The 15,604-nt window shown below is 41.4% G+C and overlaps 1 protein-coding gene across 2 annotated transcripts in view; it reads right to left on the reverse strand.

Annotated features, from left to right (window-relative positions):
- Window positions 1-15,604, reverse strand: part of cacnb4a (calcium channel, voltage-dependent, beta 4a subunit) — a 310,993-nt gene that overhangs the window by 122,637 nt on the left and 172,752 nt on the right. For both annotated transcript variants that reach the window (XM_072257283.1, XM_072257282.1), the window contains exons 2-3: window positions 5,295-5,414; window positions 901-1,023 (exon numbers count right to left, since the gene is read on the reverse strand). In XM_072257283.1, the coding sequence (XP_072113384.1) occupies window positions 901-1,023; window positions 5,295-5,414 (243 nt within the window). The remainder of the gene's footprint in view (window positions 1-900; window positions 1,024-5,294; window positions 5,415-15,604) is intronic.

Below are 15,604 nucleotides of genomic sequence, written 5' to 3' on the forward strand. Positions count from 1 at the left end.
CATTGTTCCAATTATCTCACCATCTAGTTTCACACCTATTATTTCAAGGCAGGGGTATATGGGATGTCCAAGGAGGGGCAGCACCCCTGATGAAGGAGCATGTTGTGTCCATTCTGAGGCAGCTCACTCACCTTTGGTTCCCACCGGACACTCAGCTCTCACCAGTGGCTCCAAGTAGCCGTTTGCATGTGACAGCGGCCATGTACCGGTCACCGCTTTAGCAGGTGAACTAAAGCAGGTGAGGGTAGCCAGTGGGCCTCATACCCAGTGAGCAAAGGCCATGCCTGTCTTAACATGTGAAGTCAGCTCTGGCAGAGTGGGCAGATGAGATCTACAGTGAGATCCAATGGCCAGGAAAGTGGTACTGCAACTGTCTGCAGAGAGTGAAGGGCACGACAAGGCACAGAAGATGTCATGGTCATCCACTGCAACCAAGGAAGACCCCAGTTTGTGACCCTTGCTTGTACCACTGGACTTGGGCTTCTGAGGTCAGGAGAGTGGAATTGACTCAGTGAAATGGCTTTTCCACTTTAAAATCTCTCCCGCACAGGTTTCCAGTCATTGTCAGACATGATGGACAATCATCATTTCAAGTCCAGTACAGACCATGGCAGAACGTGAAAAATGCTGCTTTCACCCGTCAGTTTTAAGACATTGTTTCAGACTGAGAAAGCTCCCTTCCTACAGCCTGACCAATGTTTATTCAGATATGGCTTCAAGGCTTACAACTTTAGAAACTCACTAATTTTCAGGCACTGAGCCCAAACTGTAATGGGCTAAGATTATACAGAATTTCACACTGATCTGTGAGAACCAAAGTGATGGATGCTAATATTGATGGTATTTAAATGCCCAGGGTTGACAGACTCTATTTCCCGTTAATGAATCTCAGAGACTTACTTCTTTAATATGTAGAAAGTCTTTGGCATCAAAGGAGATGGCAGTTCCTGGCACTGGCACATCTTCATCCAGGGCGCCACAGTAAGTGACATTTGTTCTAACTGCGAATGCAACAGGTTTTGTCTGGAAAAGAAACCAAGCATGTTTGGTTACGTTTACATAGCAACCTTAAAGTTCAGTGATTTCAGCTTTTGTATATAGTAATTATAATAATATTGCAGATAATGAGTATGTAACGAGTTCCTGATGAAGGAAATCATCCCGAATCGTCAACTGTTTATTCATTTCCATACATGCTATGTGGCCTGCTGAGTTGCTCCAGTATTTTGAGTTTGTTGCTTTGGATTTCCAGCACCTGCAGAATCTATCCTTTACCAAATTACTCATTCCTCATACTTCAGGATTAGCAGTTAACAAGACACAACCCTTCATTACACTTTGCTTCCCCACAACCTTTCTGTGGTTCTTTGTGATTGCGATGGGAATGCAGTGCTGAACTGGCTGTGGATTACAGCTATCGGGCTCCTGGACCAGCTAGTGCTGAACTGTCTCTGGGCTGTGGACTCACTCTCGGGGACTCTGCGATTCATGTTCTGTGTATTGTGTGTTCACTTTTTTATTGTTTGCAAGGTTTTTTTTCACAGATTGGGTGCTTGTTACTCTTTGTTGTGAGGGGATATCTTAGTAGATTCTATTACGTTTCTTTTCTCATGGCTTCCTGCAAGAAGACGAATCTGAAAGTTGGATATGGTACACCTACTTTGATAATATATGAATTTTGAACTTTGAGCTCTTCCTTCATTTTGTAGGCGATTGACATAGAATGCCTTGGTGACTTGGCTTGTTCTACTGTGTGCCTCTAAGTACCCTGAAACCTCATCCTTAATAATGGATTCTAGCATCCTGCCAACCACTGAAGTTAGGCTAACCTGTCAATCATTTCCTATTTTTCCCTCTATCCCTTCTTCCGGTGGCACTTGTGGTTTTCCAGTCCTCTGGAATCACTCTCTTGCTCCATTGGTCTGAGGACTGGCACTTTCCAGGGCTGCATACTGAGCCCACTGCTCTTCACGCTGCTGACACATGGCTGTACTGCTAGATCCAGTTCAAACTGAACCGTCAAGTTCACTGACGACACAACAGTGGCTGTCCTCATCAACAACGACAAGATGGCCCACAGAGAGGAGGTGTAGCGGCTGGTTGAACGATGCGAGCACAACTTGAGTCTCAAAATGGACAATACTAAAGCGATAATTGTAGATTTTAGGGAGGTGCTGGCTGACCACTCCTCCTGAGAGTGAGTTAGGAGCACCAAGTTTCTGGGAATGCACATAATGATGATCTCACCTGGTCCCATACACCACATCTACCTTCAGACTTTTCAGCTTCCCAACCACCTTCTCTTTAGTAATTGCAACTAAACTCACTTTTGCTTGTGTCTTCCACAGTGAAGATTGATGCAAAATACTTACGGAGGTCGTCCACCATTCCTTTTCCCCCCACTACTACCTCTCCATCATCATTTTTCAGCAGTCTGATAATCCACTCTCACTTTTCTTTTAGTCTTTGTATCTATAATAAAAACTTTTGGCATCCTATCTTATATTATTGGCCAGCTTACTTTCATATTTCATCTTTTCTCTCCTTATTGTTTTACTAGTTGTCCTTTATTGGTTTTTAAAAAGCTTCCCAGTCCTCTAGCTATGCACTAGTGTTTCCGGTAAGGTGGTGTTGTGCTTGGACACAGCTGCCTCCCTGGGGCCAACAAAAGGTGTCTTTGTCTTTTTTTATATGTCTTTTTTACCACTGCAAGACACTGCTGGACATTAATAACTTCAAGTGCTGCAGGTCCTCCTCATCAGTGAGTTGCTCATTAGCAGAGGAGATGGAGGAGCTGGACTTGGTGCGGACCACATTGCTGCCTGTCGGAGTCTTTGCGCAAAGGTGGTGTGCAGTCTAACAGCGAGCGATCATCTTAGGTATTTTTCTTGTGATTGCAAGACCCTGTGGACATTGGTAACATAGAATACTTCAAGCCCAGTTCACAGGTTTATTGGCAATACCAACTGCTGGGAAGCTACGTGGCCTCGGTTGTAGCAAGGACTAGGCCTCATGCCAAGATGTTACCTACTGCAGTGCCAAGAGGGGAGACACTGGAGCTGGTGTAGCGCAGTGTCTATGCTGGATTGGAGGCATGGTAATTAAGCTTGAACTTGAACTTAGTTTTCGTCATATTGTATGTTCTTTCCCTCCTTTTAGAAAGTTTCTTCTTCTTTGGGATGAACCAACTTCACATCTTCTGAATTACTTCCAGAAACTCCAGCCATTGCTGTTCTGCTGTCATCCTTGCTAGTGTCCCCTTCCAACTTTGGCTGGCTCCTTTCTCATGCCTCCGTAGTTACCTTTACTCAACTGTAATATCAATACATCCACCTTTAACTTTGCCCTCTCTCAGATTGCAGGGTGAATTCTATCATTTTATGACCACTACCTCCTAAGGATTCCTTTATCTTAAGCTCCCTAATCAAATCTGGTTCAATACGCAACACCCAATTCAGAATTGCTTTTTTCCTTTGTGAGTTTAACCACTAGCTGCTCTAAAAAGATATCTCACAGGCATTCTACAAATTCCTACTCTTGGGATCCAGCACCAACCTCTGATTTTCCCAATCTACCTGCATATTGAAATCCCCCATTACCATCTTAATATTCCTCCTTTTGCATGTCTTTTCTATCTCCTGTTGTAATTTGTACCCTTCTGGAAAACAAGAGTGTGTCCTGCCATTCATTCTATCATTTGCCAGATTGCTTGAGGATTTCATCATTGATGTGACCTTGTAAATGACTGGTTGCTTTAAAGCTAGGTGTTAATTTTTGCAGTGGTTTCTTCTGCTTCAGTTGCCCAGCAGAAATCTCTTTTATGCAAGTAATGCTGGCAGAATGGAAAGCCCTGAGGAAATAAACACTTTTGAAGTCCATATTGACTTCAAATTCACAGAGTGACAATGAAAGCAAATATGCAATGCTTATAAGTTGAGTAATGTGACACGGTTGCTTCAAAATTTATTGCCATTAGTATCTTGTGCAAGACATTAGTGAGAATGCAGTTGAAATACTGTGTGCACTTCTGCAAGGATGTCATTAAGCCAGAAAGATTGCAGAAAATATTCAGAAGGATATTACCTTGACAGACTGGATACCCTGGAGGAAAGAGAAGCTGAGGGGGTGACCTTGTAGAGGTTTATAATATATAGAGGGGCAACGATAAGGTGAATGGTGACCGTCTTCTTTTCCACAGCATGGTTAGAGGGCACAGGTTCATAGTGAGAGGAAAAAGTTTTAAAAGAGAGTTGAAGGGATAGCTTTTCACATCGAGGGTGGTGGGTATATGAGGCAAGCTGCTGGATAAAGTGGCAAAGATGAGTATATTACAATTAGACATTAGACAGGTACATGGATAGAAAGGTTGAAGAGGTGTAGTGGAACAAGCTTGTGTAGACAACCTGGTCGGCACAAACAGTTTGGGCAGAAGGGCCTGCTTCTGAGCTGTATGACTAACTGCACTAATAGTGCATTGGCCTCTGGTTCATTACAGAAGTTCACTTCATTGCACCTAAATTAGTATATTATGTCTTAACATTCAAAGTAAAATCTCATATGTTTATTTGTGAACTTCACCTTAATAGTTCCAATTACTCAAGTATGAATGTGAGTTACAATAAATGTACTGTGTTGTGCATCTTGGTGTGGAAGTAGAATACATGTATAGGGTGAATGACAGTAAACTTGAACTTCAACTTGAACTAGTGTGGTTTCAGAATTTCTACCTGTAGTTCCTTAGGAAGGCAGCTTAGCTATTGCAGCATCCTGCCAAGATCCCATTCTGAAATGACCCTGTTAGCTCCTGGCACAAAGTATTGTCTCTGCCAAATCTCTAAGTGATTTTAACAGATTGCTAGCAACTCTAACATTCAGAAACATTCAAAAAACTCCTAAAATTAAAATAGACAACTTTCTAAAAGCACTGTTAATAATAAATATACATTGAAGTACTGTATATAAAAAAGACAATAAACCAAAGCAAAATAATTTGAAAAAATACTTGCCTCCTAATGTACAGAACTGCAATACCCACCAATGGGGTCACTGATCTTCTTTCAACTCAGAGAGGAGTTTGCTCAGCACAATGCTGTCAAACCCCAGTAACATTGAGCCTAACTTCTGAACTACATAAGGAATATAGGCTCCATCTGCCACTCAGTAAATTCCAGAAAATTAGTTCTGATCAAAACCTCGACAAGATTCAATTGCATCCAGTCCATTACACTGAAACAGCTTTTTCCTCTTCCCCTGATTTATCTGAAGAAGGTAAAGTTCAGCCACATTGTCCTTACTTTGGCCCTTTCAAGTTGTACGGCTGCTTGCTGCTCGGACTCACGCCGAATCCCATCTCGATCTTCCTCTAGGGAAACGTCAGAATCCGATGGCCTACTTGTGTAAGAATCTGCTGAACCCTGCAATAAAGACCAAAAGTCAGAAAATCAAAACACACAAAGGTAGTGGGTCTTATCCTGGTAAAACAAATCATCTGTTACTCAATGGCAAGTTTATCTTATAGTTACCATTTACAATATGGCCTTTATAAATGCAGGGGTGGCAAACCTATGGCACACGAGCTCAAGATGGCACATGGAAAAATGTTGTTGCCTCGCAGTGTGAAGTGTCACACCTTACCAGTCAGCACGGGAAAGCAAGTTTTCACGGGAGCAATCAGTACATGTTGGCAAGTTGCTGTCGAGAAGAACTTTAACAAGGTATTTTGCAGATTACCTTTTGACAAGCTAGTCTGGAAGGTCACATCACACGGTATGCAGGTAAAGATGGTGGACTGGATTCAGTGATAAGAAGAAGAGGGTGATGGTTGAGAGTTGTTTCCCAGACACGAGTCCTGTGTCCAGTAGTGTGCCACAAGAGAGAGTGCAAGGACCAGTGTTGTTTTTAATCAATATAAATTCCAGGGTTCTGTAGTTTTGGTTGTAAAAGAGTGGGAAAGATAAAAGGGGGAGGGGTGACACTACCAGTCAGGGAAGATGCCACAGAAGTGCCCAGTCAAGACAGACTGGAGAGCTCGTCTAATGAGGCTTTATAGGTAGAACTGAGGAATAAGAAAGTTTTATCCACGTTAATGGGATTATATTACTGACCACCCAAAAATCAATGGGAACTAGAGGAACAAATTTGTAAAGAGATCACAGATGGTTACAAGAAATACATTACTGTGATAGAAGGTGATTTTAATTTTCCACATAATGACTGAGACTCCCATACTGTAATAGGAACAAATGGGATAGAGTTTGTCAGATTTATTCAGGAAATCATCAGTACATAGAAGTCCCAACTGGAGAGTATGATACTAGATTTCTTTTTAGGGGATGAGACAGGGCAGGTGACAGAAGTTTGTGTAGGGAAACACTTTGCATCCAGTGATCACAATGCCATTAGTTTCAAGGCATTTATGGAAAAGGATAGGTCTGGTCCTTGGGCTGAGATTCTAAATTGGAAAAAGGCCAATTTTGGTGGTATCAGAAAGGATATGGCAAGTGTAAATTGGACCAGGTTGTTTTCTGGAAAAGGTGTACTTGGTAAGTGAGAGGCCTTCAAAAGTGAAATTTTGAGAGTGCAGAGTTTTTATGTTCCTGTCAGAATAAAAGGCATGCATAACAGGTTTAGGGATCCTTGGTTTTCAAGAGGTATTGAAGCCCTGGATAAGATAAAGAGGGAGGTGTATAGCAGGCCTAGGCAGGTAGGAACAAATAAGGTACTTGAGGAATATAAGAAATGCAAGAGAACACTTAAGAATGAAATCAGGAGGGCTGAACGGAGCATGAGGTTGCTCTAGAAGACAAGGTGAAGGAGAATCCTAATGGCTTCTACAGATACATTATTAACAAAAGGATAGCAAGGGACAAAACTGGTCCTCTGGAAGATCAGCGTCGTATTCTATGTATGGTGCTGAAAGAGATGGGGGAGAACTTGCATCTCTATTTACTTGTGAGGTGGACATAGTCTATGGAGTAAGGCAAAGGAGCAGTGAGGTCATGGACCCCATACAGATGGCAGAGGAGGATGTGTTGGCTGTGGTGAAGCAAATTAGAATGGATAAATCCCAAGGGTTTGATAAGGTGTTTCCTCAGACACTGTGGGCTCTGGCAGAGATATTTAAAATATCTTTAGTCACAGGTGAGGTACTGGAGGATTGGGTGATAGCTAATGTTGTTCTACTGTTTAAGACAACTTCTAAGAATATGTTAGAAAATTCTAGGCAGGTGAGCATGACATCAGAAGTGGGAAAGTTATTGGAAGGTATTCTAAGGGACCAGATATATATATGTTTTTAGACAGTCAGGGACAGATGATGAATAGTATGTGGGATAGGTTGTGTCTAATCAATCTTATAGAGTTTTTCGAGGAAGTTATCAGGAATGCTGATAAAAGCAAATCAGTGGATGCTATCTACATGGACTTTAGCAAGGTCCTACATGGGAGGTTGATCAAGAAAAGTGAGTGGTTTGGCATTCATGATGAAGCAGTAAATTGGATTAAACGTAACTTTGCGGGAAAAGCCAGCGTGCGCTATTAAATGATTGTCTTTCTGACTGGAGGCCTGTGACTTAGCAGTGTGTCGCAGGTTGGGTCCATTGTTGTCTGTCATCGATATCAATGGCCTGATGATAATGTGATAAATTGGATCATCAAATTCACAAATGACACCAAGACTGTGGGTGTAGTGGACAGCAAGGAAGGCTATCAAAGCTTGCAGGAGGAGTTAGATCAGCATTGAACAGGATATGTGTGTGCATGTGTGTCTGTGTGTGTGTGTGTGTGTGTGGATAGATGACCAACATTTTTACAAGAGAAACAGTATATTTTTTTCAGTGACATGTTATTTACCTAGACATGTCTTGGGAAATGATGATATTTCTTGTGAAATGTCCATACCTCCAATTGCTCCAAACCTCTGGCTGATACTGCCCAAATCTCTAAAAGTGGCCCTAGCAGGTTTCAAGCATCAACTCCCACACACATACATCCTCACCCCAACCCTCCCCTAGCAACACTAATCCCACTCACCTCCCTCCCTATACCCATGCCCTAGCATTAATTTCACTAAATAAAATGGCTAAGTTCATCTTAGCATTGTTTGGAGCTTCTTCCGTCTCCCTGCCAATCTTACTCTCCAACATGACAACTATAACATGTGTAACAAGTGACCGGCTACTAATGGACAGTGCCCTTCACTATTCCTCATTTCCTCACTAATGGCTCATTATTGTTGCTGTCTTTGGCACCTCTTATCTAATTTAAATTTTTATATACAGTGGATTCCCGTTAATTTGGCCATTGGTTAATCAGGGTAGCAACTTATTTGGCACAACTCTTGAAGAACAAAAAATAATTGAGAAAGTATCCTGGATTTCCTTAGTTTATTTGGGAACCTATATAGCTTAATTGGGACAGGACACTGTTGCTGAGCAGTTTCTAACTAGCGTCAGTCATATGCAGTTCTGCGGCCTCTTGACACTACACCTTGCTTAGAGTGAACAGTTTTTAAGTAGCATCAGTTGTGTGTGTCTGTGTTCAAAAGGCAATGATTCTTGTCACTGATATTTGGCGAGAAATAAGCAGAAAGACAATTCGGAGCTGTCTTGTTCACTGCGGGTTCAAGCATTCAGTCTTGGAGATGCCAGAACTGGGAATGATTTCATTTCTTCAACAAGTTAGGAACTACAAAGAATATATTTTTTGGTGACTGTTTTCTGCTCTCATAACTCTCTGTGCTATGTGCTACGTGCTGTGTGCTGTTGGTAACGTGTTTTGGACTTGACCCCAGAGGAAGGCTATATTCAAGCATGGTTGAATGATAATTAAACTTGAACTTGAACGTAAAACTGAACCTGAATTGGAAGGTATTGACAATAATCTGGAATGTTACAATGAAACTGAAGGTTTGGAGGAAGGAATTGTAAAGCATTGTATGAAGGCAGTCCATTATCTGCACAAGAGGTCTGTGATGACTTTGTTCATTTACAGTCAATCAATAGAACACGGCAGTGTACACTGGATGAATTCCTCCATCAATAACTACTAGGAAATAAAATACAATTTTGTAGGACTGTAGTAGTATTGGTAATGTTCTGATTTGTTTTGTGTTTCTTTTAAATGTATAACTTGCTTCTCAGTTAGATAGTAGCCTGTTTTTTTAATATATTTTTAACTATTTCCATGAAACTTTAGCTAATTGGGGCAGCCACATATTTGGGCCAAATTGAACTGCTCCCAATGTGACCCAATTAACTGGAATCTACTGTATATATTTCTTAAATGTAACTTTTTAAAATGTATTGCTACAACAAAACAACAAATTTCACAACATATCTCAGTGATATTAAACTTGATTGTGATTCTGATTCTGCCTTAGAGGACTGACAACCTCCTGAAATGGTAATGCAACAAATTGGGATCCCCTGTGTTCATCTGAGCCTGGTCCCATTTGGATCCCCTTCTACCACTTGCTTCTAGTACAAATCTCCAGAGTGTTGTTCCAAATAACTTTTTAGTCTACTTCACAATTACCTTGTGGGCTTTTGAACAGCCATTATCATTTGATGATGTGATGGTTTAATGCACGCAAACAGGCAAAAGCAATTTCTAAGCAATATTATTGTAATGACTGAGCTAAAGTCCTGGTGTAGCCTGCATCACAGTGAGCATCTTCACCACATGGGCTGCAGCACCTCAAGGCACATCACGGAGATACCAGGGATAAATAATCAATGCTAGAATTGTGCATTCAATTAAACTGAACAAAATACTTACATATGTGTATTTATTCACACAGACAGACAGACACACACACACACACACACACACACACACACACACACTCACAAACACACACACATAAAGATCTCTCAGAAACAGACATAAAATTATGCTGTAGAATTGCCAAAGGCACAAATGTCAGAAAACAGTTTCAAGTTCAATTTCAAGCTCAAATTCAAGTTTATTGTCATCTGACTGTGCATATATACATATAGCCAAATGAAATATTCTTTTTCCAGACAACAGTGCACCCCAAAACATATTTCTCACACAGCACATAAACCAAAATATTGTCATAAATAAGTTAATGAAATCTAATTCAATTGATCTATTGCAGATATAGATTATTATGCATCTAATAATAGATCTATGATAGATGTAATAGATCCAAGCCTATTGAGCCATTACTATTATATGCATTCCAGTGACGACTGGATAGCTTTCTCTCCCCTCCCCTTCTATTGACACATTAACAGAAAATATACCATTCATAGTGAATCATTCCTATTAGACTTAAATAATAAGTATCTTAATGGACACAATTTTTTAATATGCAGGAATTAAAATGTATTGAATAGCATTGATTAGGATGTGTATGTGTGTGTTTGTGTGTATGCGCACCTGTACACACATGAAGAGGCTGCATTTCTAATAGTCGAGACCTCACCTTCATATATTTAGCAAGGTCATGAAATATCATCTGGCATTGGTCCAGATTTTGCTCTTTGCAATTCATCACCTACTTCGCTCTTTCAACAGTAGCCTTGGTGAATAAATACACTACCAGCAACCTCCCACACTCGCATAATGCAGGATACGCAACCCCTCCCTCCCTCAAACTTCAACTTTCTGCACAGAGTCTTCAATACAGCAGTGCAAAAGCTTCCTTCCTCTCCACTACTGCCGTCTCTTCCATGGCCACCAGAGTGTGTGGTGTGTTGTTGAAAGAAGGCCGTCATGGACAGTGTGCCTTAATAGTTGACACATTTCTGTCAATAACACACAGCTCCGTATCAGCAGCTGCACTCAGCTGAGTATGGCCACATTGGAAGTTTGCAAGTCCTGGTTTAGGACAGAAGACCATATGACCATAAGGCATAGGAGCAGAATTAGGCCATTCAGCCGATTGAATCTGCTCTGCCATTCCATCATATCTGGTTTATTATCCCTCTTCAATCCCATTCTCCTACATTCTCAGGGACTTGGATTATATTTTTTGTGTGACTGTATTTTACTGATATCTTATATGTACCTGCTATCTTACTGTATATGTACTATGTGTGCCTTGTGCTGCGTATGGCTGTACCTTGGCCCCAGAGTAACGGTGTTTCCTTTGGCTGTATTCCTGTGTATTCAAGTATGGTTGCATGACAATTAAACTTGAACTTCAACTTGAATTTTATGACTTCTTCAGCCAGTGATTAAATTTGGCATTAGCATAAATGCTACAACAGTGTTGTGAACTGTAAGGATGAAATCCATTTATAGGCTATTGAATTAATTAATCTTTGAATAATACTATTAAATACAGATTTACATAATTCAGCCTTCTTAGCCAAGCATAAAAATATCTCATGCTCCTTTATGATGGATAAGGTTAAGCAAGTGGGTTAATGAGGGAAGTACAAGGTTGAATTCATTTCCTTGTCTCTATTATGTGTTGCTAATAGTAGAGGTTTGGAATGTGTACTTACAGGGAGAGACAATAAACTTCTATAGGTATACCGTGGAGAGCATTTTGACAGGCTGCGTCACTGTCTGGTATGGAGGGGCGACTACACAAGACCGAGAGAAGCTGCAGAAGATTGTAAATCTAGTCAGCTCCATCTTGGGTACTAGCCTACAAAGTACCTAGGACATCTTTAGGGAGTGGTGTCTCAGAAAGGCTGCATCTATTATTAAGGACCTCCAGCACCCAGGGCATGCTCTTTTCTCACTGTTACCATCAGGGTAGGAGATACAGAATCCTGAAGTCACACACTCAGCAATTCAGGAACAGCTTCCCCCCTCTATCATCAAATTCCTAAATAGACATTGAACCCTTGAACACTACCTCATTTTTTTTTTAATATACACTATTTCTATTTTTACACATTTTTAAAAATCTGTTCAATATATGTAATTGATTTACTTGTTTATTTATTATTATGTTGCATTTTATTTATTTTTTTCTCTCTGCTAGATTACGTATTGCATTGAACTGCTGCTGCTAAGTTAACAAATGTCATGTCACATGCCAGTGATAATAAAGCTGATTCTGATTCTGAGAAGGGCAGCTTGTAGCAGACGTGGCCTGTTCTGATGAAGATAGACAATGCTAGTTACCAGGAGTTGGAGAACTTGATATTGAGGCCAGACGTGCCCAGAAGGAGAAAGAGGCACAGCTCCTCAAGTTTGATTATGAACCGTTACAGCATAGCAGGAAGACGTTGAAGGATTGGTCAGAGTTGAAGTAGGGTGAAGAATTACAGTGGCAGGCAACCAAAAGTTTAGAGGACATGGGGGGGTGGGGACTTTTCACCCAGAGGGTGGTGCAAGTGTGGAACAAGCTGCCAATGGAAGTGATGGGTGTGGGTTCAATTTCAACACTTAACAGAAATTTGGTTAAGTACATGTATGGGAGGAGTATATGGGCAATGGTTCAGATGCAGGTCAATGGGACTAGGCAGGATAATATCTTGGCACAGATTAGATGGACCAAAAGGCCTTTTTCTGTGTTGTAGTACTCAATGACTCTATGATCCTGTGGATGGGATGCAGCTGCACCACAAAATAATCATCTCATTTATGTTTGCTTTCTACATTTTAGAGAAAGCCATTCTGTGATTAACGAGATTAAAAAGAAGTCATGGTAAATAGCTGTTTTCTAGACTGGCAGATGGTAGATAATAGAATTTTCCAGGATCAGTACCAAGACTTCTGTTTTATGCTTAATGACAAATACTGGAACTCAGAGAAACAATTCTCAATTTGCCCAATAACACCAAATGTGGAGGTGTGCCAGACTGTGAGGATGATACTAATCAACTGTGAGAGACATGGGAGGGCCAGCTGTACAGGCAGACAATTGACAGATGGAATTCAATACAGGCAAATGTGAGATGATACATATTGGCAGAAGGGACAGGAGGATTTAAGGAATAATTTTATACAGGTAGGGATAAATTCCAAAGGTTACAGAAACAACTAAAGGAATAAAGGAGCCTGGTCTCATAGACTGCAGTACAACAGCATGTTACAATGATGGGGATTCCTTAAGGTCGCTATAGCCAGAGGTGGTAATGGGGATAAGCTACTGCTACCTATTAAATGCTCCTAATGACGTGCATCTCAAATAGCCTCTGACAACCAAGCCCAGCTCCTGGCCTTCACGTGTGGCTTAGTTACGGAGACTGGCGGAGCCATTTCTACTGACAGGAGAAGGGGCAAAGGCGGGTTACTGGCGACTTAAAACCAGTTGCTTCCGGCAGATGGGGCTTGTCAGCTGTGGTTAGCAGCTTTTCTAGCAGAAGGAAAACTCTGATCTCAAACCTCTGCTGCCTTGGGGAAGGCTTGGGGAAGAAACCTGGAGGGAAAAGTATAGAGCTGGAGTCCCTAAGGCAGCCCTACGTTGCGTTCACCACTGACTGGCAACTCCCAAAATGTCACTTCTGCCAAACTGAATCATCTCTGATGTTCCTTTCCGCTCATCAGCTGCGTGGAGAGGGGGAGCCTGCTGCATGAGCAACAGTTTACTCCCCATATCCTACTGCCCTGGCTTGCAGGTCATGTAGGATTATGCAGGTCATATCCACATTCGACCCTGACTAACAGGCAGCCTCATCATAATGACATCACGACAGACTATTGTTACAAGTGACCGCTGCCTTTGTCACAGATAACATTAAATTAGTCTGTGTCACTTAAGGGTTGCAAGAAGAAGGCTTTGTGTATGACAGCTGACGTGCTTTCTAAAGTGATAAAGATTAGCTTTACTTGTTACATGTACATCGAAACAGTGAAACATTCAGTGAAATCTATTGCTTTGCGTCAACAGTCTGTGCTGGGGTCAGACCACAAATGGCACTAGGCTTTGGGTGTCAACGTTGAATGCTACAACTTACTAATACGAACCCACATGCTTCTGCAACATAGGAGAAATCTAGAGCACAGAGACGAATCACACATGGTCAGGAGAGGACATACAGACTCCTTAAAGAGTGGTGGGAATTGAACCTTAATTGCTGGTTGCTGGCATTGTAAGGCATACACTAACCGTTATGTTACCATGATATCTCCCTGAACTTGAAGCTAACTCAAAAAGCTAAAGTTCAGTCTTCCTATAGAAAAGCAAGAACTCCAAGGATTTTGGACGCTATCCCACAAAGCTTGATGATAGAAGTTCATGATACCTTCCAACATGAGCTCATCAGAATTTGGAGGAGGAAACTCTGAAGGTTAACACTAGCACTCAAGCCCAGCAGAACTGGATGGGGTGCCATAAGAAAAACAAAATTTCTCAGAAATTTGTTCTCATATGCCATATCCAAACTGTTGCACGGTCTTAGATGCTGCAGGTCCCCATCAGTGACCTACTGACAACCTTATCAACATGAGCCCTCCCCACCATTAATGTTCTCTTGCATCCCTTTACACACTTCACAGGCACTGCTCAGTTGAAGAGCTACAAGAGTAACAGCACTATATCTGAGTGCACTGACATACTTCCTCATTTCTTGTGGGATAAATTGGCACATATTCAGAAATAGAAAGAATTAAACTGAGGGGAAGGGCATCTGAGAGGCTGATCTGCATCTACAAACCCCTTGGAGGGGACAGAGTTAGCTATCACTGGAACGTCTATTAATCAGCTTGTTGCCAAAGAAGGGTAGAAACCATCAAAGGTAATGGTACCTACTTTTCAACTTCCACAGCCTGCTGAATTCAATTCCTTTCAACTTAAAAGGTGCAGATGAGATGAGCATGTGTCCCTTCCTTCTCTCCCAGACCCTGTTCCATCACTCCCTGTTTTCCCTCTTCATTTCAAAAACACTTCAAGCCATCTTGCCCTAGACAATGAATCTGATCAACCACTCTAGTTATCCCTCCCCCCCACCTCCCCTATCTATTAACCCTGTCACTTCACAGCATACTTTAAACCACTTCTTCAAATGCTGTTCACATTGTAAATACATGCTGGTATTTATGTATTTACGCACATATTATGCTATAATCAAACTTTATTTTTATATAATTCTTTATTCTTTATAACTGTAAAAGTAAATGGTGAATGAATTGATCCATGATTCTTGCTCCCAAGCAGTCAAGGAACAGCAAAAACATGGTGATGAAAAGTGACCACGGTTTATTTTTGTGTTCCTCCACTGCATCCACAAGGCTAAGTTCTATGTCACTTAGCCTCCAGTTGGGAGAGTACCAATCCACATAACTTTGAGAATAGTATTATACTGGGATCTATCCACAACGAGTCATGAGCATCTGCCAGCTGCGGCTGTGTGCGAGCAACTGAAGATTAGGTGCATAAAGAGCTGGAGGAAGATGAGGAAAGGAGAGAGGACACGAGAGAGGACACAGAAACCTGCCTTGGGAGGAGATAAGAATATAACATAAGAAAATAAGACACAGTAGCAGAATTAAGCCATTCAGCCCATCAAGTCTGCTCCACCGTTCGATCATAACTGCTTTATTACCCCTCTCAATACCATTCTTTTGCTGCCTCCTTGTAACCTTAGACACTCTTACCTGTTAACCTATATTTTAAATATCCTCAATGGCTTGGGCTTCATGGCCATCTGTGCAATGAATTCCCAGATTCACCACA

The sequence above is a fragment of the Mobula birostris genome, chromosome 5 (assembly GCF_030028105.1).
Source record: "Mobula birostris isolate sMobBir1 chromosome 5, sMobBir1.hap1, whole genome shotgun sequence".
Lineage (NCBI taxonomy): Eukaryota > Metazoa > Chordata > Chondrichthyes > Myliobatiformes > Myliobatidae > Mobula > Mobula birostris.